The following is a 25,031-nucleotide window of genomic DNA, read 5'->3' as shown; positions in this document are numbered from 1 at the left end:
TTGCCAAGATCCTTCTCTCATCATTCCTTGAACCTTCTCTTTTATATTATTTTTCTGATAAGTTTTCAATATTTTGTCTTGCCTTTAAATCTTCGCTTTCATATCTCTAATCCTTACTGCAAGTCCCCTACAGTTCTCTCTCTCTCTCTCTCTCTCTCTCTCTCTCTCTCTAATGGCAGCTAAACGGTTTTTTAACGAACCTGGGTCCGACCAGGATCAACCACCGGAGAAAAAAACCAGAACCAGACCTTCTTTTGCTTCGTATGTGTTCAAAAACTTTGCATGAGACTCTTTCTTTTTCTGGTTTTTAATTGAGGTTTATTAATTGGTGTTCTTTTCTATGGACAGTGTAATTGGAGAAGTGGTTATGGTGAATTCGATTCAGAATTTCTTTTCTGCTATAGAGCCGATGCTGAGAAAAGTGGTACGTCGGAACGGAGATTCAGTTTTGAATATCCAATTGAGTATTTTGATGAGTCAAGCATCTGATTTATACTCAAAACTGGATCAGGTTTAGAAGATGTTGAATATTCAAGCTCATGCAACGACTTGAATATTCATCATTTTATGTACATATATTTGTATGATTATGTGTAAATAATCTTCATTGATGAATAATTATATTCCTGTTGATGATGATTATCAGGTGAATGAAGAAGTAGAGCGAGGTGTAAAGCAAAGTTTACGTTCTTTATCTCGGTCGCCTTCGTTGCGTATTCAAGCTCTTGAGCCGTCAAGCCTGAAGCTGATCTTCAGCAAGAAGCTCTCTCTGCCGATATTCACCGGCAGCAAGATCACGGACGTCGAAAACAACCCACTTCAGGTCGTCCTCGTCGACAACAGAGGCGGCCACATGATATCGGCCAATCTCGCTCAGCCGATTAAAATAGAAATCGTCGTTGTCGACGGCGATTTCTCTCCGGGAGAGGGCGAAAACTGGAGCAGTGAGGAGTTTGAAAACAAGATAGTGAAGGAGAGAACCGGCAAGCGGCCTTTGCTCACCGGAGAAATGAGTAATATCACCATGCGAGACGGGTTTGCACCGATCGGAGATATTGAATTCACCGACAACTCAAGCTGGATTCGGAGCCGGAAGTTCAGAATTGGCGTCAAAGTTGTTGCCGGAAATTGTCAGGGAATCAGAATCCGCGAAGCCATTACTGAAGCATTTGTTGTGAAAGATCACCGTGGAGAATGTGAGTTTTTTTATATTTCCTTTCTAAATTCAATCTCGTACTTGCGTAATATGATTGGAAGATTAATTAGGATAAAGTTTGATTATTGGGTGTTAATTATATGATAATTAATAATTAAATTAATGAACTGGGACATAAATTCTTACCAAAGTAGAACATGTTCTTGTGTACTTGCATCTTGACCTGTCACATAATTTTATATTACAAATTGTAATCTTAAAAATAGTTAAACTGGTTGGTGAGAAGAGATCTGCCGGTCTAGTTTTGTGTCCTTTCAATCATACTCATTCAGTCAAAACCTAACCACTTTTGCTTCATAACACCATTAGAAAAATGATAAACACTACACAAATTTATTATTTAATGTGATCATTATGAGAAAAGTCATACTTGTAATGATTATATGATGAATTAGAGATAAATTAATGTACAGTTAGACATATCAATTAGGTTAGACAAATTCAAGTCCTAGTTGTTTGGTATGAAAAAATTAATTTCAACCAAACAAAATTCAAGCCTTCGATGGTTATGGAAAAGTTGTCCATTAATTCTGTTCAAGCTCAATGCCCAATAGAGTCCAAAAATCCATTGTAAGTAGGAGTGCATTTACTAGGTTTTCGAACCTTTAGGAGATTGCATGCTTAGATTTGAATAATTTGAGTTCGGTTTAATAAATCAGATTAATAAACTTATATATAATTATATAATAACATATTATTGTTTATAATAATTTTTATACCTATATTTAATATATATAGTATTACTCGTACATTCTTGACATAAGATAGTTACCTTTTTGTTTATTTATTTTATGTTATTTGAAACTGGTTAATTGTTATTGCTGACTTTATATCATAATCTTTTATTTTCAAAGATAAATTTTTTGTGGGCACAAAAAATTAATTTCATATCCAACTATTTTTGAAAAGATTTTGACCTACAAATCTAAAGTTAAAAGGGGTTGGTTTGAATATCCCAATAAATAATTCCATGAACATCGCTTTTGCCGTGTGGTGGTCACCCAAGTTTCACGTTTAATCGAACAGATTAATCCTTCATTTCGCTTTCAAAATCAAACTTTGGCTAAAAGTTTTGTTCAACTTTATACAATTTGACTAGCCATATGGGTCCCTAGGCTTCTGCTAATATTGGCCTCATCTCTTTCACATCCGGCCGGCTGTCCATCTGGTCTTGGGTCAATGGATTAATGAGTCCAATTTTTTTTTTTTGGTCACGATCTCGCACATATTGACCAGCCAATAATAAATTATGGTTATATTTGAATTGAACTAGTTTAATTGGGTTTAGTGTTTAACTTAATTTAAATTGAATTTGAATTGAATGTCTAGTTTGATAATTTAACTTAGTTTGAATCTTTTTCGATTGATTATTTATTTGGTTGATGATATTATTTATTTCATTGATGACTTTAGATAACATATTCAATTAACCTAAAAATAGTTTAAATTAATCATTATAGGTTCGAACTAAATTCAAATGATTTGATAATCTTATTTACGGTACTATTATCATTGTTTTTTTTTAATTTTTTCCTACTAATTTTTATTTTGTGTATTCATTTTTGCAATATGAAGTGTACAAGAAGCATCATCCACCAATGTTGCAAGATGAAGTGTGGCGTCTTGAGAAAATCGGGAAAGACGGAGCTTTTCATAAGAAGCTCGCTTCTGCAGGCATTAAATCGGTGCAAGATTTCCTGAAAGAATCCGTTGTAGCTCCACAAAAGCTCCGAAGGGTAAAAATATATATAAATTTCCACATTCAAAGCTCAAAATTTTATCTCATTGATTCCATTACAGCCTTATCATTGATCACAACTAACTGATTTAAATCTTTCTGAAATTTCATCAGATTTTAGGAGCCGGAATGTCTGAGAAAATGTGGGAAGTGACATCAAAGCATGCAAGAACCTGTGTTATGGGCAACAAGCTTCGTATTTATCGTGGAAACAATTGCACCATCATCTTGAATCCGATTTGTCAAGTTGTTAAGGCTGAGATTAATGGCCAGATATATCCTACTCGCGAACTGTCAAGCCTTAATAGGGTGAGTAATTTCTACTGCAACACAGACTGTCTTCTCTTGTTTATATGGAAAACGTTATAAAAATGTCATCTGGGCGCATTTTGCAGGCCTATATAGAAAGTTTGGTGTGCGAAGCTTATCTAAATTGGCAAAAACTGGAAGAGGTTGAAGGAAGTTTGAATGAGCCAGCCCTTCTAACACTGGGTACTCTTACATATTAAATGGATGTATACATTTCATAACATTTTTAAATGAATCTTATATCGATAAAATACGGAAAAGATATTAAGTTTATATGCATATCTCATATTACTTGAGATGCTAAGATAAATTTTGAGTTACAAAACCCTGAGGTAAAACTATAATGAACGTGGTCAGCCTATTGGATGTTACACGTGCAATTGAATAATGCACATAATTTTGTTCCTTCTTGACATATTACTTGAAAATTCACAGGTGAAGTTGTGGAGCAATATCCTAATAGTAATATGGCCATGGTGAAATCTGTGGAACAAAATGTTTACACAGCTGACAAAGCTTTCGAGCTCGGGTACCCGCCGAGCCATTCACATCCTGATTGCAATGACTGGCAGATTCAAACTGCATATCCAGCTATTGGATTTGCCATCTCTGAGTCATCGTCAGATGGGGATTTGACACCTACCTCGAGGTCCTTCATCAATGGGAATTGATGATGTCAAAATTTGTCTGGAAATTTGGTGAAAGATTTGGTTGTGTATGTAAGTGGGGAATAGATAGAAGACAAGTCCCCGGCCCCTGTCGCCCTCTAATTTTTTCAGTGTCTCTTTTCATGTTTTTCCTGCCTGTTGTATTGCATTTGTGTACATATGGTAAAAGAATGTGAAGGCAGATGGATTGCTGAAAAAGAATTGGGACAGTGTTCTTCTTCTATGCCATCATTATTCACCAGTCCAGCGAACCAAGTTTGATTTCAAGCAAACTTTTTTGAATTTAAATTAGGTTTAAAACTAACCCTTATTCCAACCTAACTCAATTTAGATCTACCTTTATTTATTAGCAATACTTTTGGTCAAACTCTTGTTATAGGCTAAATTAAGATAATTTTTAGGCCTTTAGCTTCATACTCAGCCCGTTAGATCTAATGGGCTGAATTAAAATTTTTGTAATATGAAACATTTATGATTTAAATAATTATAAATGTTGATATAATAAATATCAATTTAAATATTAATATATAATTAAATAATTTTAAATTAAAAAAGTACTATTATTAGTATTTAAATTCATGGTAATACCCATAGATGACATATCCAATATTTCCTAATATATAAATGTATTTTATATTTAATGTCTTATTCAGTTTGACTTTAACCAAATAAAATTTCCATAGGATCCTGGAAAGTCCAAGTCAACAAGTCAATTCTGTCTTCTTCCTTTCTTATTTGGAGTATTTAATAAATGAAAGCCCAAGGCAACCGAGACATGATATTGTTCTAAGAAACAATATTTTTTAGTGGACTCAGTTAGATTGCGACTTTATTATATTTAACTGATTTAGAAAATGCCAGGAGAAATCGGCTTTCCCACCAATTGAGGCAATGATTTTAAATGTTTGATCGGTTCAACCAAGACTTGAGAGCCGGTCCAGTCCAAATAATGAGGTCAATCGATAAGGGTTTTTAACCGATATGAACTGTGAGATAGAGAATGGCCCAAGATAGTTCAAAAGGCATTTTTCTGACGGTGGAGAAACGGGGAAGGAGAAGAAAAAGAGCAACAAATGGTGAAGGAGAAGAAAGAAAAGGAGAGAGAGTATAATAAGGGTAATATGGTAATTTAATTATTTGTACATGTTAGGGTCATTTTCTGTATCTTGAAGGCCAAAAAACTTGTTCCCATTCAAGGTATAATGAAATTTCAAACTCTTACATTTCAATTTTTAAAAATCTAAATACCTACTCATAAATTAATTTTTATTAAAAATCTCAATTAAGGTTAGAGATTCAATCATTTTTTATAAAAAAATTAAAATTTTATCACATTTTTTTTTTCTAGATTTAAAAATCTAACAATTTTTTCTACCCAAAGTTTGAAAAGTGACCCTTTCACCCCTAGATTTTTTTTCCTCCTCCTCCGACGACAATCTCCTCTTTGGCTATCGACCGACTTCCGACTATCTTCGAGGTCGGCTGGCTTCCCACCATCTTCAAGGTTGGTTGATCTTCTCTTTTCGGTGGCCGATTTCAATCAGATAAAGACAATCAAAATCGGCCATCCCAGAATCGTCCGATCAACTTGAGAGGAACCACATATGTCTTTGTTTGACCGTTTTCTTCAGTTAGCTGCCTTGGCCAATGAAAATTACATCTCAAGATCGACATCTCCAGACAACATCCGATTAGATTGGTCACTGAAGACGGAAGATCGGTCACCGAAAAGAGAAGATCGGCCTTGAAGATGGTGGGAAGTCGACCAACGGTCGGGGAGGAGATTGTCGTCAGGGGAGAAGAAGAAAAAAAACCTAGGGGTGAAAAAGTAACTTTTTAAACTTTAGGTGGGATTGAAATGTGAGATTTTTAAACCTGAAGAGGAAAATATGATAAAACTTTAATTTTTTTAATTTTTTAATAAATAACAATTTTACCCATAACTCTAACTTAAATTTTTAACATAAATTGAATCATGGGTGGGTATTTTAATTTTTAAAAGTTAAAGGATTAGAGTATGAGATTTCACAATACCTTGGGTGAAAACAAGTCTTTTGGCCTTTTCAAAATGAATTCACTGATTTTTTTTAATTTTAGAATTTCATATATACAACTCTATTAAGTTACCATTTATTAAAAAATATGTAATGATATATCGATAATATATATTATATCATATAACATGAATTATATCATATCCATTTTTAATATATTTTAAGATATGTATTATTTTTCATTTGTATCATATTGTATTTGTATATCATATGTGCTAATACCCAAAAAGTATACAAACTTGGCTGCCAAGATACTTTGATTACACATCCACACCACTGACATAATCCATGGAAAATAAAACAGAGGTCTCCTTCATGAACAGAATGGCAAAACTTGATGCTTAAGGAACTCATGGTAAATATAAATGCCCTCTCTTCCAAGGCCGTGTGAACAAAGTGACAAATTGATACAATTCTATTGGCACACATTTGAAAGAGAGATAAATAAATTTGTTTCTAAAAAATTTTATTAACGGTGCGATTTCTCATTAGTAATGATGAATAAAATTTAGAGTTTCGTATAAAATATGTTACGATAATAATGATTAAAATTTGAGAAGATTTGAATAAATATTTTATAATTATATGAGAGGATAAATTGAAATGAGTAAACAAGAATATGAGACACAATATTTCTTCGTTGGTTTAGTCTAATGATTAGAATACATATGTACAAGATATGTTATATGCAAGTTTTTCTTCTTCCCTGTCTCTTTTTCTTCTACTTATATGCAAGACTTTTTTTTATACCTACTATAATTTTATTAATAAGATAAATTAACATCTTGTTAGATGACTGTTATGAAGGTGTTCTCTCATAAAATTCAATTGTGTCCTCCTTTGATGAAATTATATAGCAAGAAAGCATTCTTCTTTATAAACTACATAGAGTTCGAGTATGAGATTTGCTAACTCGTTGTCCGATGTTCATCCTAGATGTTTCGAAAACCTTAATAACAAGACTAGGACATGAATCGATTAACAAAAGAGATAAATTACTGGATGTATATACGTAGTTGGTAATAGGAAATTAAGAATCAAGCAACTCATCAGCACCAATTTTGCTTTCTTAACTAGGCAATAGAAGGACCGGCCGGCAAATCACCGTAGACATAAAGTTGTCCTAGAAGTTATATTTTTTTACAGAATTAATTAATTTGATTGTGAATTAAATTAATTCACAGTTGGGTCTCCTGAGAATCCAAAAGAGTCATATAATAAAGCCAAAAGTAGAGAGTAGATGATTACCTGTGATTGTGATAATGGGAAAAAAAATCAAAGTCTATGAGAGAAGAAGAAGCAGCCGCTTCCTATTTGTTTAACAAATGTCTGATAAAGCCCCGTAAAATTTCCTCCATGACTTTAAATTTAATTTCTTCTCCTCCTTTGAAGCTTTCCTACCGGTTACCACATGATACACTTAGTAGTATTTTCTCACAAATTCAACATTAACGCATGAAACCATATCTTTCCATATCTACATGACTTTGAAGCTTGAACAAATGAGAATCTCGCTCAAGTTTGAGCATTATACATGGCCCAGTTCGAGCTCGTTATTTCTCGGGTCAATGAACAATATCAATAAACTTATAAAAGTTTAATATATTACACTTATATCCAAAAATCTAATATCCAGCTTATAAGCTTTTATATCAAACTTTGAATATATAATGATAATTGGTAAATATAAAAGCTATAAAATTTAATTATAATTTTACAAATCAAACTTGAGTAAATAACTCTTATTTAGAATTTAAGCTTGAACCTTGCATAAATTGAATCAAGTCAAGTTTGACCTCAATAGTCCTCGTTTAACTCAACTCAATTTGATTCAATTTCAACCCCAAATGCAATTAGACTTGTCAAACCTATGTTAAAGAGAAGAAAAATCTTTATAAATTACATGTTGCAAGCACTTTATCTATTACAATTTAAAATAACCTTTAGGAATATTAGTTGAATATAGCTAGATACACAAATATTAATAATATCTGTGTTATAAGGAAAACTAATTAATTTTTAATTAAACGAAACAATCCACAAAATAGGGCAAGAAAAAGGACATAGAAAAATTTATGGGGAAACTCAAATTGAGAAAAATCGCAAGTAAATGATGAAGGAATTTATTATATTGTAGTTTAACTGTAAAGAGAATGCAACAAATTGATAACTCTTTTGGATATCAAGTGTATAATTCTAAACCCTCGACACTCAAATAAGTGCCTCTTTCGTTACTTATGAAATTTGTGAACAACAAAAATTTGCTTTTCAACGGAACGATAGTTTCATTTGATGGAATGTTTGATTTGAATAGAATATACATGTTTCAAATTAGAACAACTAAAAAGTTTTTAGAATGATTAATAAACAGTTAGTAAAATAAAACGACCTCGTTCTAATTAGCTACCATGCTTAGAACGCCCGTTTACCTCACTTGGAGCTCTTGATTCTTTGTTTGGAATGCTTTTTCCTGGATTCGGGTACCATATCTGACGGTCTAGGTACCAAATAGAACTTTCTGATAGTCTCCTAAGAATGGACTTTCCGGAAATTATTTGCCACACAAATTGCCCCAACTAACACTCCAAAAGTCCAGGTCAAAAAATTAAATTAAATTCAACAGCCATCTGCCTTTACTCTCTCCCTTATATTTTAGTGGATGTTCCATTTTATTTAAAACAAATTAAACTACCAAATTCATTAAGCAGCCAACAACTCCTTCTAGCCAATGAGCTTTCACAAAATGAATACCCATCTTCTTCTTCACTTCATCATCTTGATCGCCATCCCTTCCTCTCTCTCTGGAGACGATCAGAGGTACTTGACTTGCAGAACTCCATACAACTGTGGAGTCATAGGGGATATCGATTATCCTTTCTGGGGGGACGATCGGTCTCCATACTGCGGCCGTGAAGGGTTCCAGCTCGACTGTCAAGAAGGAGAGTTCCCAACTTTACGTTCTGGGTTCGAAGGATTCAATGTTTCACGAATCAATCGTGAACTTCAACTCATGACCATTTTCAGAAACGTTCTTTTCCCCTCTTCTTGCTCTCAGCTATTCCGGGAAACGATCACTTTCAACGAAACACTCTTCAGCTACGGCCCTGGAATTGCCAAACTCAGCTTGTTCTACAACTGCCATGGAAATTTCTCGCAGTCGGATTTGAACACGTTCACTTGCGAAGTAGAAGGAAATGAAGTGAGAACGGGCTTTTACGCAGTCGAGGGAAGGGAGCTACTGAAAAATCTTAGCAACAACTGTAGCAAGGTCATCAGAGTCCCTATTGTGTTGGATGAAGTTAACCAGAATCGTCTTGTAGCCGGAGAACTGGGAGAGGCTTTGAATGAAGATGTGGATATGAAGTATAATGCTGACAATGAATCATGTTCTGCGTGCATAAGTTCTCAAGGGGTTTGTGGGTCGAATCCGTCAAATTCAGAGCCATTTCTGTGCCTCTGCCGTGATCAGCCTCACGATCAAACCTGTCCAGGTATACAAATTAATATATTTTTAATTTGTATTATGGTATGATTAATTTATTTTAAATTAAAATAATATTTAATTATATAATAAGATATTATATTTTATATATATATACACACTTATTCACATGTTTAAAAGTATATATATAGAGCATTACTCTTATGCTCCATCCTTTGTGATTGGTCATTGGCTTCGCCAAGGCGTTCACATTTTGAGTCATTTTTGTCCTTCTTCATTGATCAACAACCCATTTACTCGGGCATTAGGTGACGTCAGGGTTTTGAAGAAAAGTCTATGAGATATGACCTCAGCTAAGACCTGCCTTTGCTGGCTCTGTATTTTTCCACCTGACCTATAAAACTAATGCACATATAAGTAGCATTGGTTTAGCATTTTTATAATACATTATACAATATAATTTAGATAAAAAATTATATATATGATATATATTATTGATATAAATGAATATCTATTTTTAGCGAAAATAAAGATATTATATAAATATATATGAGAAAATTTTGTAATTTTAAGAATGATTGTGATATTTTCTAAATGATGGTATGTCAATTAAAGTTTTTAAATATTTTGTTATATTATTTTTCAAAAACGTATCATGTAATACAATATAATACATAATATAAAAAATTTGATTTTCAATATACAATACGATACGTGACTTAACTACTATACTTAAGAATGAAAAATGAATATATACCAGTTAAAAAATTCTAACCTTTTTGGGTTATAATAATAAATTTTATATCTAAAACAGATAATATTTTAAAAACCTCTCAAATAGTGGTGGAAATCTAAGTGTTCTGTATTGCTTTGGATATTTTAAGAAAGACTGGTTGTAAACTTGTGATTACCGAAATAAAACAATAGGCTAAGATACTATTCATGAGTTAAAAAATTGTCTTATGTATCTTATGTACATGTAAAGTTGTATAACTTTATGATATTACATTGAATAATACAGGTTCTGAAGTGGCCACTAGAAAGAACATTGTCAGGAATATCAGTATTGGTGCTGCTATAATGGGAATGACCATTATTTGTGCAATTTTGTACCTTCTGGTAAGGAAGGATATCTCATTATTCATGCCAAGATCCCTTTCGAGGTTTATAAGGAAGAGTGACAGAGATATTGAGGCCTTTATCAGAGATTGTGGACCTCTAGCTCCCAAACGGTACTACTTTTCAGAGGTGAAGAAGATGACCAACTCGTTCAAAGATAAACTCGGCCAAGGAGGGTATGGCGGTGTGTACAAAGGGAAGTTACCAGATGGTCATCTTGTTGCAGTAAAGCTCCTGAATACATCCAAAGGAAATGGCCAAGAGTTCATTAACGAAGTGGCCACCATTAGTAAAACATCCCATGTTAATATTGTCACTCTACTGGGTTTTTGTTTAGAAGGTGACAAAAGAGCTCTCATCTATGAGTTTATGTCAAATGGGTCCCTAGATAAATTCATATACAACCAGGAAGATCCCAAGACTTCTCTGGTTTTAGGATTGGAACAAATGTTCTCCATTGCATTAGGGATAGCTCGAGGGCTAGAGTATTTACACCGTGGCTGCAACACAAGGATTCTGCATTTTGACATAAAACCTCATAACATTCTTCTTGATGAAGATTTTTGTCCTAAGATCTCTGATTTTGGCCTGGCAAAGCTGTGCTTGAAAAAAGACAGCATTGTTTCGATACTGGAGGCTAGGGGAACAATTGGGTACATTGCTCCGGAAGTGTTCAACAGGAACTTCGGAGAAGTTTCCCATAAGTCTGACGTCTACAGCTATGGAACCATGGTGCTGGAGATGGTTGGAGGAAGAAGAAAGATCGAAGCTGGGGAGATTCATACCAACGAAACAATTTTTCCTCATTGGATTTACATGCATGTGGAACAGGGCAATGAGTTGAAATGGCCAGGTGCTAATGGCAGCCAGGAAAATGAGATTGCGAAGAGGATGATTATTGTAGGCTTGTGGTGCATACAGACTCGGCCATCTGATAGGCCATCCATGAATAAGGTGATAGACATGCTGCAGGGAAGCATTGAAGCCTTGAAAATTCCACCAGAGCCTTACCTATCTTTACCTCTAGCACTATCCATATATTCTTCAAATGCATCAATATATTCTTCAACAACGCCCGACTCTTGACACAACTTTTCACTCTTCCTGCCTTTTATGGCCATGTCCATCTAAGTCCTTTAGTTCTATGTAGTGATTAGCGTATTCGAAAATTCTCTAGTCAATATATTCTGATATTAATGTTGTCAGATTGATATTTAAATACCGTTAGGTTCCTTCGTTACTTTAAAATGATATTTTATAAATAAAAATCTATCAGTGATTTAAAAAAGTACTGATATGATTAAAATCTGAATATCTTGACTAGAGAATTTCTCTTTGTATATAATGATATAAATATATTCTTCAACCTCTTCCATGTCATATATTCCTTAGAAAGTAAAATCAATAGGTTTCCATCGAAGTCTATGTATGTATTTGAGATTGCAAATATTTATAGTTAAGAAATCATAGTTCATGTACAATTGTTAATGGCCTTTAATACACGGTTCAGTATGGATGAAGAAGGCTAGAAGACAAAGATAACAGTATCTTTAAGCTCTCCATATTTTGGCACACTCATTCTCTCTCTTACATGCAATTTAAATACAACTTTTGAATGCAAACACCCGTTTGGAAGATACTTGATACATGTATTTATATGTCACATGTTTTTAATAGGTCGTAGATGTTTTGCTGACAGGATATTATTCTACCCACTGCACGTTGTATTTACTTAGTATAATGATAATTTTATTTGTTAAGTCATGAAGTCTATACTGCAACAATATCGGCCTAATCTCTCTACTATCACTAGTAATCTCATTGGAAATTTATATTTTGAAGTCACACTTTTTGAATTCTTTTTTATAGAATTTGGGTTACCACCATACAACTATAATGACAGTAATCTCAAGGGGAGTGAAGAAACAAGAAGAATGAAATTTTCAGTGAAGTTAAAATGTAATGTACAAGAAACAGAGTATATGAACAAGCATGATGAATTGAAGGGAAAATTTTACATTCAAACACTTATTTATGATGATCAATCAGGATTTAAAATATAAAGTATCCAAGGTTTCCCTCGGAAAATTTCCCAGTATTGTGTTAATGTAGCTTTCTGTCTAATGTACTGCAAATGAAACAAAGCCTGAAAAAAGAAAGTTATGCCACATCCACAAGGACATATCAAGATTGAACTCTAACTCTTGATTTAGGTAGTACAATAGTTGTAGATTCGGTTATTGAATCCACGTTTCATCTATTTAGTGTAATCGGTTCAGTTCTAAAAGGATAGTTGACTCAAATAAATTTTTTTTCAAAAAAAAGGAAAGTTATGCCACAACTCAAAGAATAATTTGATTAAGATGATAATGGGACATCATATTACGCGTAACTCAACTCTGCTTACAAGGAATAAAAATTTTACTTCACCAAACACAGAGGTACAATCAAGAGGAGGAGAATGAATATAAACAATCTGTTAATTAGGCCGTTGGTTAATAGAAAGTGGGGGGAAAATGCCCATTGACCAGGTAGTGATTTTGCCTCAATTTATGCTTATAAACCCTAAGTATTTACATACATTTCATTCAAGACACCAGCCAAAATGTATTAACTACTGGTATTAGGTGTTGTTCTTGTGCTGCTCCATCTGACAGTAACAGAATCTGGGGAAACTGCTAGTGATCCACTCTGTAACAATCCAATATCATCTGATGGAATGTCCATTTCTTCTGCCTTTTGTTGATCGTATCCATCGCTGATTATACCCCGTAAAGTCTCCAAGAGATCTGCCATAAATGGCCTCAGGTCCTTCTCACCTTGCAGGCACTGAAATGCTAGCTCTGCTACTGCATTTATCATTTTTCTCACCTTATAGTCTGTATCAAACCCAAGAGTTGGGTCGACAAGCTCATGCAATGCCTTGTTTTGGATCTTGTTGATTGCCATATTCGACAAGTTAATCTCGTGTCGACGTCTAGTGATGTCAACTGCCGGTTTGGATGATATTAGCTCAATCAGGACTACCCCAAAGCTGAAAACGTCACTCTTGTTTGTAAGCTGGTAGCATTGGTGATATTCTGGATCAACATAACCGGGAGTGCCCTGTGGAGCTGTTGAAATGTGGGTGACATCGGTTGGGAAGAGACGTGAAAGGCCAAAATCTGCAACCTTGACACAGAAATTGTTGTCCAGGAGAATGTTGTTGGTTTTCACATCGCGGTGGATGATTTCAGAAGCATGAAGATAAGTCAATGCACTTGCAGTCTCTTTGGCGATTTTCAGTCTAGTTGGCCAAGGCAGTGCGCCTGGTTTGGCACGAGGACCATGTAGATGATCAGCAACGGTGCCATTGGGGAGGTAATCATACACAAGCAATAGTTCACGGCTGTGGCGCGAGGTACAGCCATAAAGAGAGACAAGATTTTGGTGGCGCAACCGAGCTAGGATCTCAACTTCATTCATGAATTGTTCAAGTCTCTTGTAATTGCTTTCATACAAACGCTTGACTGCAACAGAACGTCCATCTTCGAGCTTGCCTAGTAATGATGAGCATAAACAAGTTCAAATTGCAATGAATTTATCCGTTATAATCAGCAAAGACTAATCTTTTCTTACCATAATATACAGTGCCAAAGCCTCCATCACCAAGCTGTTTATCAGAATCAAAATTATTGGTAGCCTTTTCAAGTTCATTATAGGTGAAAATCTGAACTCCAAGGAAGTCATCTCCCTTCTCAGGATCCGCCATTGACGAGGATTTAGAGTAAACACTGCGGGAGACATAGGATGAAGTAGCATCTTTCTGTTTTTTGCGACGAAGGTAGAAAAGGCAGGCAATGCCCATTAAACCCATGCCTAGGAAAACTGAACCAAAACCTGTTAAGGGAAGAGAGAAACATGAGAAAATTCTGAAATTCGAAGTCCGATCTGATGAAAGTTTTAACAGCAATACAATACTTAAATCCGTATTACCAATGCCAATCTTCAAGGGCAAATTAAGAGTACTGCCTGAATCATTCACAGTAAAGAAAAAGTTAGACACAAAAACAATCAGTTTGAATCAAAACTACATGAGAATTTATGGAACCCCAGTAGGCATTCCAGTCACTGTAACTATTGGATATGTATGAACATCTTAAGATAAGAAGTTCCTATAGACTAATCGAAAGTAACACCGAGGAGTATGAACAACATCTTGAAAATAGGAGAGACTACTGGTTCAGTCAGTAGTCAAGAACATTGATAGAAGAAACAAGAGAAATGGAAAAAATGCTGAAAAAATTACCATCACGGCATGTTTTATGATGAGTTTTATCTCTGCAAAAGCAAACGAATTCATTATTGTCGAACCCACATCGCCCACCACTTGCCTCACAATTGCTGCAACTATGTGCAATCCAATTCAAGACGAGTCCCATCTTCAAAATTTCGGTATAATTCTCCAACAAATTGGTGCCGTTTTCCACATTCAGGGGCACTTTAACAAGGGACTCACACGAATAATTCATAAACGTTTTCTCGTAAAAGCCAGCAAAAGAAAAGTTCCGTGAATTCTCATCACCTGCACAACCAACAGGATACGCAGCACCAGCAGGCGGATTCTGGGAGCAATTGTACCAGAAGAAGAAGTCTTTTTTTCCAGAGATGAAATTGAATGGGGTTCGATTAAGAGTAAGGTTGGAAAGTGGAGTTGGACAGGATTCCTCAAAGGCTATAGAGTTGGCCAGACGAAGTGAACTGTTTTCATAGAAGATATCTTTGATGATGTAATCTTCATATGAAATGTTGAGTATTGGTTTTTGGCCATTGCAGGTGATTTCAAAGTTGGGGTAGCCGCAGTAAGATTGTTGTTCACCAGAAATCCAAAAAGGGTACTTTATTGTGAGGTTCTTGCCACAGGTTTTTGGTTCACAGGCCTGGAATTTTGAGTCATCAGAGACAGTATAGTGGCATAAGGTGATGACGATGAAGAGAAATATACATTGATAAAGAAAAGGTTTGAAGGTGAAGTAGTAGAGAGGATGAGGATCCATAAAGGAAATGGGAATAGGGGAGGAGAAAAGATAAAGGTGTGAAAATGGTGTGTAGTTGGTGTGGATTCGTTGGAGATAATATGATTATTATCTGTTTGGCATTGCTTTTCTTGTAGAATGCGAGCCGAAAATACCACGTCAAGATACAAAGTGACATACATAGTATAGTATACGTAAACATTGTTTTAATTAATGGATTAGACTGTATAATTGTACCGCTTGGATGGAATAAAATATCAAATTATTTATCTAATCAATATAGACGAAGTTTCTAATTTTAAAAAAATATATTATAAAACATTAAATTAATATTTTTATATTAAATTTACATTAATATTAAAATAAAACTCTGACTATAAATCAAGCAATCTAATCACTAATTAAATTGAATTATTTAGATTAATCTGACTACAAAATGTTAGATGGAATTATTTAGATTAATCAAGCATAAATCCAAAGGAAAGAATTTTTCAACTTCTATTTATAATTCCCAATGTTGGACAGAATTATTTTGATTTCAGCAATTGAATTAGATGCGTCTTGCATTTGAAAAAGAAAAAGTCAAGGATGAACAATATTTTAATCTTGTTTGAAGGGGTTGTTGAATTAAATTAAGAGGATTTCCTAAGTAATTTATTTTTATTTGTTAAATTTTTAAGACTTTTAGGGTACCCCCACTTAAAATATTATTTTGCTATTTGCTCCCGTGAAATCTCTGAAATTATGACATACACCTTTGGTTTTGGAGATTTTGCGGCAGATTTACTTGCTTCCACTTAACACTACCCAACCCATGCAATGTCGGCTACCGTTGTCCTCGATTTACTTGCGTCAATCATGGGGGGAGACATCAACAACAACTTTCTCGTAATAGTTGTTGAACCTTTCTAATGTAGTTCCACCATTCTTATTTATTGTAGTTCCCCTCTCCCCACCTTACCCATCCATGAGTTCTCCAGAGTCTCGATTAGACTGGTTGAATTAGTCAGTCTAATCCGGGTTTCAGAGAAGAGTTATTAGATTGGTAGGTGGGAAAATTTTGGGTACACGGAATTTGTGACTCTGAATTAGTGGACGACATTGAGTGAGGCCTGGTTGGTTGAACGAAACTGTAGAAAACAGACGCAGCTTTTGGTTGGTTAGCTGTCTTCACTGGAGGTTTTGAGAAGAAGTCTGATGAAAGGAGAGCTCAGTCACATTAGGAGAATTTTATTTCAGGATTTGACCTTTCAGAAGTAAATTTCATAGGGATTTTGCATGATTTGAAGGAAATTTTGAAACGATGCACAGAATTTTAAGGTTTAAGAAAAGGTCAATGAAATCTTTCTTGAGGTTAGGTTGAGAAAACTTGTTTAGAGAGTGAATCCATGTTTGACAAGGTATACGTGGTCATCACCAAACCAAACTATGCAATAAAACTTAAGGGATAGATTTAAGTTGAATCAAGTTCAGTAAGAGTTAATTCAAAGTAGGCTTGAATGCTAAACATTTAATATTAGGAAGATGAAAAAGAGTTGTTGGAAAAAAAAAGCCATTACGGGAAGAGAGTTTTGATACGATAATATCAACAAACTCTTGAACTCAAATTAATATGTCTAAATTAGAGTTTTAACTTAAACTCATTTGAGATAAACGTAGATTTGAGTTCAACCTCTATTCAGATCTATTTGTTGATAAGATCTCTTTTCCGATCCCCTTTGAAAAAAATAAATCGCTTAAAGATGAAGATAACTCAGCTATGTGATTTGATATGAATAGTTCTTGAATGAATATGTGGAGGAGGAGGAGGAGAACAGAAGCAATAAAGCTAGACAAACTCCCAGCTCCTTGGCTCATAGACTTTGACTAGTTCAGAGTATTACACTAATGAGGCTCATGATCGTAAAGTCAACTAAAGCAGATGACTATGACCCAGAAAACAAAATTGAAATAAAAGAAAGAAACTTTAATAATATGTACAAGTTAAATAATTGAAGAAAAGAAAATTCAGAGCAATTAATGGACCCAATAAATTTGAAAACTTCCAATCCGACATTATGGATGCATGGCATCGCCTAAATAAATCAACTATTTTGAGAAAACCATGCAAAGTCACAATCGAAAGCCACCAAAAAATCTATCCAGTGATGCCACAAATCTCATATTAGTTGGAGTATGAGAGCGAATGAAAGACAAAACAGAACGGCTGTAAACATTTTACAATATAAGGATTGAAACAACATTAATAAAAATATTGTCCCAAACCTTCCAAATGAAGAGTTGTGTTGATATAAAAAATCTCATATTGAGCCAAAATAAAGAGTTTTAGATTAATACAATTACGTTTATTATCTCTCTCATCAGATGTTTTTAAAGGTATAATCATAAGATTCACAAATATCAATAGAGATAATACCATATATATTATGTTTGGTTGAAGATAGGACCAAGATGGCTTAGTGAAAACAAAAAGATGACAATTCAAAGTTGCATAAGACTATTCTATATAGTCCAGTTGAAAAAGGAGACAAATTCTGAGTTGGTGCAATTAAAATACTCGAAGTCTTTAATCAAGATCTGGAATGCCATCCTTTCAACTATTATAATTCAACATTTGAATTTCAATATTCCTTTCTGACTACTGCCTAAGAAAATTAATAGATTTCTCAAAATATATAATAATCTACACCCCCAAGCCTGGGGAGGACTGAAAATTATTTGATATACACAGAATAAAACGGATTTACCTGGTTTGGCTGTGATATTAGTTTTCCTATTAATTTAGACACTGCCCTCACAACTCAGATTTTGGGGGTTATGCCCCCAAATGACTCTGAACAATCTACTAAGATATCCATTTGACATGATAAGAGTTTATACTCTAAAAACTAATTGTTAAATGCTGAGTTTTTCGATTTTTCTCAACTTTAGTTAAATCTAATGTTGAAAAAAAAATTTTAACCTAAGACTTGGATTTTTTGTTGCGAATGTTGAAACGAGAAATAGAATAAATACAACTAATGACAGACTCAAATAAAGTTAAAAATGAATTAATTAAACTTTTGAAGTTTGAAAAATTATTAATTTTATATATATATATAAAATATTATTATAAATCCAAAAATTTTATATCGGATTTTTTTTAGATTTTATTAGTTTTTATTAACTCTCAATATTTAATTTTTTAATCTAACTCTCACTCTTAAGTTTTATCTCTAGATCTCCACCAAATGCAGTGTTACAAAGTATGAACAAGAAAGAGAATGCATACCAGGACAGGTAAAATGGTGGGGTTCATCACGGCAAAAGCAGACGAATTCCACTGGATTTGATTCATTAGACCCGCATATTCCACCGGAAGACTCACATGCAGAACAGATTCTGTTCTCCGCCTGATACATCACCTCAAACCCTCCACGCAAAGCCTCTTTCAGCCTTTCTCCGTTCTCAACCTGTCCAATCATATCCAGAGCTCCGGATAGAACCGGGATTTTAATGACGTTGCTACATGTGTTGGTAAGATTCTCAAAGTACCCCACTTCGCCATCAACTCTGTAAAAGCCTATCTCCGCTTCACCTCCTAAAGGACAACTAAAATTATTGGAACCCGGCAGCGATTTATCAGAGCAATTATAAAATAAGCTGAGGTTTTGAACTTCTGAACTGAAGTTGAAGAGAATCTGATTGAAAGAGATGTTTTTGAAGCTTTGAGGACAACCAGTGTTTACATCAAGATCATCTAGAGCAACTGTCATTGTTTGATCAGTTGTGCTGATATTTATAACTTTAAAGGTTTGGGGAGGATATTCTAAAATAGGAAGACCATCTTGACATCTGAGCTCAAATCCTCGACGGCCGCATGGCTGAGGCCTGTCTCCTCCCCAGAAAGGATACGACATATTCAAGTATGAAAATTCCCCACATGAGAAATTGTAGGGGCGACTGCATGTCAAATACTGCTCATCATCAGCACAGTAAGACGAAGGGATGGCGATGAAGATGCAGAAGACTGTGAAAATTAAGCACTGAAGGAAAAGAGTACTGTTCATTTTTTGTGGAAAGCGATGCAGAGACATGAGAGAAAGAAGGGAAGATACATATGGGTTCGGAATATTTTGTCAAATTCTTATAAGATGATTCATAGTTTTTTTTTTTTTAAATCCCTATTTGACTTTTTTTTTTGAATACTCGCTCCAATTATATTGACTAGATCAAAATTGATTGATGTTATAATTATTAAATTAAATAAATTTTAATTTTAATTTTAAATATTTTCAAAGAAAACTTTAACTTATAATTTTTTATACATCAAACCTCTTTCTTTTTTTTTTTTTTTCACGTAAACTGCTTTTGAAAGGGTTAAAGATGATTCATAGTTAAAGACAGAGTACCATCGTATTACTGTACGAAGAAAGAGACAGTAAAGAGATGTTGGGAATTTTATAATGTAAATGGAGAGACTAGGCGGTTTGAAGAAGAAAGGTGAGCCCGTAACGATGATCCATATAGAACACATCAATAAAGATGGTTGTTGACTGAATTTTTAAGAGTTTTCACAGGAGAAACTGTGATCCATTTGGGATTTTATATATATATATATATATATATAGTTATGTATATTATTATATTATTAAATATTATTTTATTTTTAATTTAAAATTATTTAATTATATAATAATATATATAAATATACGTATATTTATATATTTAAAATAAATACACCTCCTTTTATTATTTATAAAATTCGAATAGCGGTAATCTGCAGCTGGCAAAGTTTCTAATTTTCTATATTTCTGGCTGAGCGATGCCATTTTCCCACCCCATGTTTCATCTTAATGCCTTTTACACCCACTAAATATATGAATCATACTTTTCACTTGAAACTTATCTCTGATAAAAAATAATATTATAAGGACAAATTAAGAGAATTAAATATTTAGAATATTAAAATCTCTTAAAAATATTTCACCTCAATATTTTAAATATAATAATTTAATTTTTTTATAAATTTAAAAACTTGCAATTCAATTTTCATAATTCAAGTTTGAAAATTCCAACCACCATTAAAATATTTCACCTCACATGATAATTTGACCTTTTTTTCAACTTAGAAAACCCACCGTTCAAGTTTAAAAACCTTAATGTGATACCTATCATTTATTTAAACTCAAACGTACCAAAATCGCAATCCACCCAAGCCCAAACCTATTGAAATTGTTAACCACCCAACCCCAATAGAACTAAATGCAAGACGGAAGAGGGTGAAGGAAACCAAGGAAGAAGAGAGTATTGATAACAAATTTAATATACAAATGACTATTTTAAATTTTTATTAATTTAGGGTTATATAATAATTTTTAAAAATAAAATAGTTAGGTTTAAGATGGTAATTTGACATTCTAACATTGTATCGGTATTCTTTTTCCACTAATGAAAATAGGATTTGAATGGAAAATGTCAATGATAGTAAAATATTTTAAGGTCAAAACTTAAGGAGGAAAATGAAATCACACTTTCTGACCTAAACTTATGCTTGAAGTTCAACTTAATTTACTGGACTGACACTTGCACCTTCATTCCCAATTCTAAATATTTAATTTAAAATTAAAATAAAAAAGAAAGAATTAATTTAAAATACTTTAATATTTTATTAATAAAATTATGTCTACTTAATCTTAAGTATTCTATTAAATACATAAGTAATATGTGTTAATTTTAAATTAAAAATAAAATAATTTTAATCATATAATGATACATTATAAAATATTTTAGAATATAAATGTGAAAGAAAAACATTAATATGTATCTGTGATTAAACCTGCCAAATGACATTTGAAGATGTGACTAATTACAATATCGGCAATCAACAAACTCTATATACGTGGGAAGACATCTCTTGTTTGGCATAAGTAAAATGTGAACCTACATTCTATTCAAATCTCGAACATTAAGTTTTACCTTCGAAAACTTGGCCAAAGGACTATTTTCCACCCAAAGTATGTGCATTTTTCAAGTTTTTTCTTATTAATTTTGAAAATCTCATTTACCTACCATAGACTATTAAAATTAATTGAATCTATTAGTTATATCATTTTTTCCCTAAATCCTAAAAACTAACAATTTTCTTTCAATTCAAATTTTAAAAAATAATATTTTCTCTTTTAGGGTTTATTATTTTCAATTCAAATTTTTAACGCTATTTCATCCTTTCCGATGACCTCCAAATGACGTCTCTTTCACTCTGGTATGACCTCCTTCCGGGGGCTCTGTTGGGTATGGTAGTCTACGAAGACGAAGATGAAGACTAGTCGTCAACAAGAGTCTTCGTCGTCGACAAGACGAGTCTTTATCGACCACCATGCCTAGGAGAGTCGTCGGAAGGAGGCTGTGCTGGAGAGAAAAAGGCATTGCCCGGAGATTGTCGGAGAGAAAAAAATGGTGTCGAAAAATTGAAAATTCTAAGGGAGAAAATGCTATTTTTGAAAACTTAGGTTAGAGGAAATTATTAATTTTTAGGGTTTAGGAAAAAAATCAAATTTAAATTTATTTTTAATAATACAGACAAAATGATTATTTTACTTTTAAAATCATTAATTTTATCTATCTATAAATAGATAAATAAAATTTTTAAAATTAACAAAAAAAAAAAAAAACTTGAAAAAATAGCACAACTTAGGTGGAAAATAGTCCTTTGGCCTAGAAAACTCAAAGTAACTCTCTGGAAAATCTAGTTATATTCATAATCTATTTTACACAAATTACGAAATCGCGTATTCAGCTGTCTGCCTTTGAATGGTCTGATTTCAGTGAAACTTCGAAGGCGCTATTTTCTTGGTCTTGACCAGCCCAAGCCGTTGAAGATTTTATAGTGTTTTAAAGCTTAAAGAGTTGTTCAATATATCTGGATTCTGGCCTCATCTCAATAATTTAGCTTCTGCGATTGGGCCAAACTCTTACCCCCCTCAGGCATATAGGAATTCTAGCGAAAATAGCCACCAATGAAGGGTTTTATATTATAGTATGTATAATATAATATGAATAAAAAATAATTTATATTTTAAGATATATTAAAGATTGATATAATGTAATATATATCAATACAGGTTGATACACATTTTTTAAGAAACGATGACGTGATAAAAACGTATTTAATATATTTCAAGATTTTAAAAATATATGTAATATTTTTTAAGATAATGACATAATTATTATCATTTTATTATTAATATTTAAAAAAAATGTATCCTACTTTAAGATACACAATACAATACAAAAAAATAAGTTTTAAATACTCGATACAATTTGTTGTTCAAATTTCATTGTTTAAATGCATATCCAAATATTGCAGTTGTGAATTGGCTAATGTCACATATTCTCAAATCGAACTCGAGTCAACAATTCATATCTTGAATTCAAGCTTAATAATATTCAGTTTAACTTGATTACAACCCTAATTATGCATGTGTTATAGTTTTTCGAATATCATACAAACAGAGATGATAACTTACGTTCATTGAAAATTTGTGACTTTATGAAATAGTGAATTGCATTTTTTATGGATTATGTCATGGATTAGTTAACGCATCGTGGATTTATTTATCATGTATGTAATACAATTTTATTTATAGGTAAAAAAATTTGTTGATTTGGGTTATAAATGCTATTAGAGTACAAACATATAATGTTGATGAAAGAAAGTCTAATTTTCAACAACACTCTTTTTCACGCCTGAATACATGTAATTAAACAAAAATCGATACTTAAACAATATTGATAAAAAGTTGCAAAAAAAAAAAAAAAAAAAGAAGAGAGAAAATTCATATCACCAGTGATAATAAAGTATCGGTAGATACAAGTTTTACTTAGAATGTTTTTTTTTTTTTGATTGGAATTATTTTATTTTCTTTCAGTTCAAACTAGGTTTACAAATAAATTGAGTCGCTCACTAACTGTTGCAACTTGAGTATAATAATAATAAACTTTTAAAAGTTTAAAATATTATATTTACACAATTAAAATCTCACCAATTCAAAGGTAATTGATAAATATATAAATCATTGAATTCAATATAATTTTTCAAACCCAACTTAAATCAACCATTCTTATCTCTAGTTTGGCCTTGATATATATCCAATCGAACTGGGTTTAAGCCTAATATACTCGATTTGGTTTAGTCTGATTACATCCCTTATTCAAAAAATCTTGTTATTAGTATATCAATAGATAATAAAAGTTAAATCTTTGAATGCATTGAGTGACAAAACTATTAAATAAATGAAAAAATACTTATATTTAATTTCGCCTACCAACACTCGGTGAAACTGTCGTGATAATAAGGATACTAGATGGTTATTTTCCATTTAAATATCATGAATTTGTACCCAAATTTTGTATCATATCATATTATATTTAAATATTTCAAAATTAGATTTGTGACATATTTTTTATTCAAAGATTTAACTTCATGAGTATAAATAACTAGTATTATATAGTAGTTTATATGTCATTGATTGATAATTAATTATTTGCATGACATTGAATTTAAATGTTTGGCTTTTCATATTCCCCAACTGAAATTCTTCTCAAAGTCATTGAAATTACTGTTCTCCAAGTCATTAAAATGGTTAAGGTTTCAATCCCGAATATAACATATAAGACTTACATCTCACATTAAAAGTAGGTGTTTGTGTACGGTTAATAAAGATTTAAATTCTTTAATTCTAATAACTAGTTTTTTTGAGTTTTTTCTTTTTTTAACTAGATTTTAATCATTTTATTTGCAAAATCCACTAACTTGGAATTGAAATACAAATTTTACAATAGTATTATATAGTGGCGCATTGTGCGATGGCTGGGAGTTGGGTTCCGATCCTCACAATTGAAATACAAATTTTATAATTACAAACGTTGATATTAACATGTCTTATGTCTTTTAAATTATGGTTGAATTATGATCCGATATAATTATCTCTATTAAACTATAGTTCAAAACGGTCTAATGACTAAAATTATTAGATTATTCTCTAAATTGAATTAAATTTTGAGTATTCGTTAGATTAATCGAACCAACTAATCTGATATATGCTTTATATCATTCCATATGCCCCAAACAATGTGTCAATAAATGTTTTGATTTATTAGCGTGTCACTTGGATTTGTTCTTGAATTGAACGGTGGAATATGCTAATATGTCCTTATCTTCCTTTTGCTTCGAAAAATTGGCCAAAATTCAATTGGGCCACTAGCCCAATAAATCTCTACCACTGAACACCTTGGTGGGTTCCATCTTGATTTGGACTATGCAGATGCCTTAATTTTTCTTCTTAATAATACCAAACTCATTTGAAAATTTAAATGGAAATTTTTCTCAAGTGTCACAATTGATTAAGATTTTGCCTTTCATTAGGTTCACTAATGAATAATTATTGATTGGATTAGATACAACCACATTAATGAGCGAAAAAATTAGA

At 32.7% G+C, this 25,031-nt stretch overlaps 3 protein-coding genes across 4 annotated transcripts; 2 read left to right on the top strand and 1 right to left on the bottom strand.

Annotated features, from left to right (window-relative positions):
• Nucleotides 1-120: 120 nt before the first annotated feature.
• On the top strand, nt 121-4,198 carry LOC123195857 (protein SAR DEFICIENT 1-like). Its single transcript, XM_044609718.1, has 7 exons — nt 121-261; nt 349-424; nt 647-1,196; nt 2,792-2,952; nt 3,069-3,263; nt 3,350-3,446; nt 3,699-4,198. The coding sequence occupies exons 1-7, from the start codon at nt 173-175 to the stop codon at nt 3,932-3,934; spliced, it is 1,404 nt and encodes a 467-aa protein (XP_044465653.1). The 5' UTR covers nt 121-172; the 3' UTR covers nt 3,935-4,198.
• Nucleotides 4,199-8,644: 4,446 nt separating this feature from the next.
• Nucleotides 8,645-12,044, top strand: LOC123195462 (LEAF RUST 10 DISEASE-RESISTANCE LOCUS RECEPTOR-LIKE PROTEIN KINASE-like 2.1). Its single transcript, XM_044609163.1, has 2 exons — nt 8,645-9,476; nt 10,449-12,044. Exons 1-2 carry the CDS (start codon nt 8,714-8,716, stop codon nt 11,630-11,632), a joined length of 1,947 nt encoding a protein of 648 aa, XP_044465098.1. The 5' UTR covers nt 8,645-8,713; the 3' UTR covers nt 11,633-12,044.
• An 832-nt stretch (nt 12,045-12,876) lies between these two features.
• Nucleotides 12,877-19,648, bottom strand: LOC123195521 (LEAF RUST 10 DISEASE-RESISTANCE LOCUS RECEPTOR-LIKE PROTEIN KINASE-like 1.2). 2 transcript variants are annotated; one of them, XM_044609282.1, is made up of 4 exons: nt 18,833-19,648; nt 14,522-14,557; nt 14,165-14,425; nt 12,877-14,085 (listed from the first exon to the last, which is right to left on the bottom strand). In XM_044609282.1, exons 1-4 carry the CDS (start codon nt 19,635-19,637, stop codon nt 13,157-13,159), a joined length of 2,031 nt encoding a protein of 676 aa, XP_044465217.1. In that variant the 5' UTR covers nt 19,638-19,648; the 3' UTR covers nt 12,877-13,156. The 2 variants fall into 2 exon arrangements, with proteins under 2 accessions (XP_044465217.1, XP_044465218.1); XM_044609283.1 differs by lacking the exon at nt 18,833-19,648 and adding an exon at nt 14,835-15,740.
• Between the last annotated feature and the right edge of the window lie 5,383 nt (nt 19,649-25,031).

Source organism: Mangifera indica, chromosome 14 (genome assembly GCF_011075055.1).
Source record: "Mangifera indica cultivar Alphonso chromosome 14, CATAS_Mindica_2.1, whole genome shotgun sequence".
NCBI lineage: Eukaryota > Viridiplantae > Streptophyta > Magnoliopsida > Sapindales > Anacardiaceae > Mangifera > Mangifera indica.
This window is presented reverse-complemented; position numbering and strand designations above follow the sequence as displayed.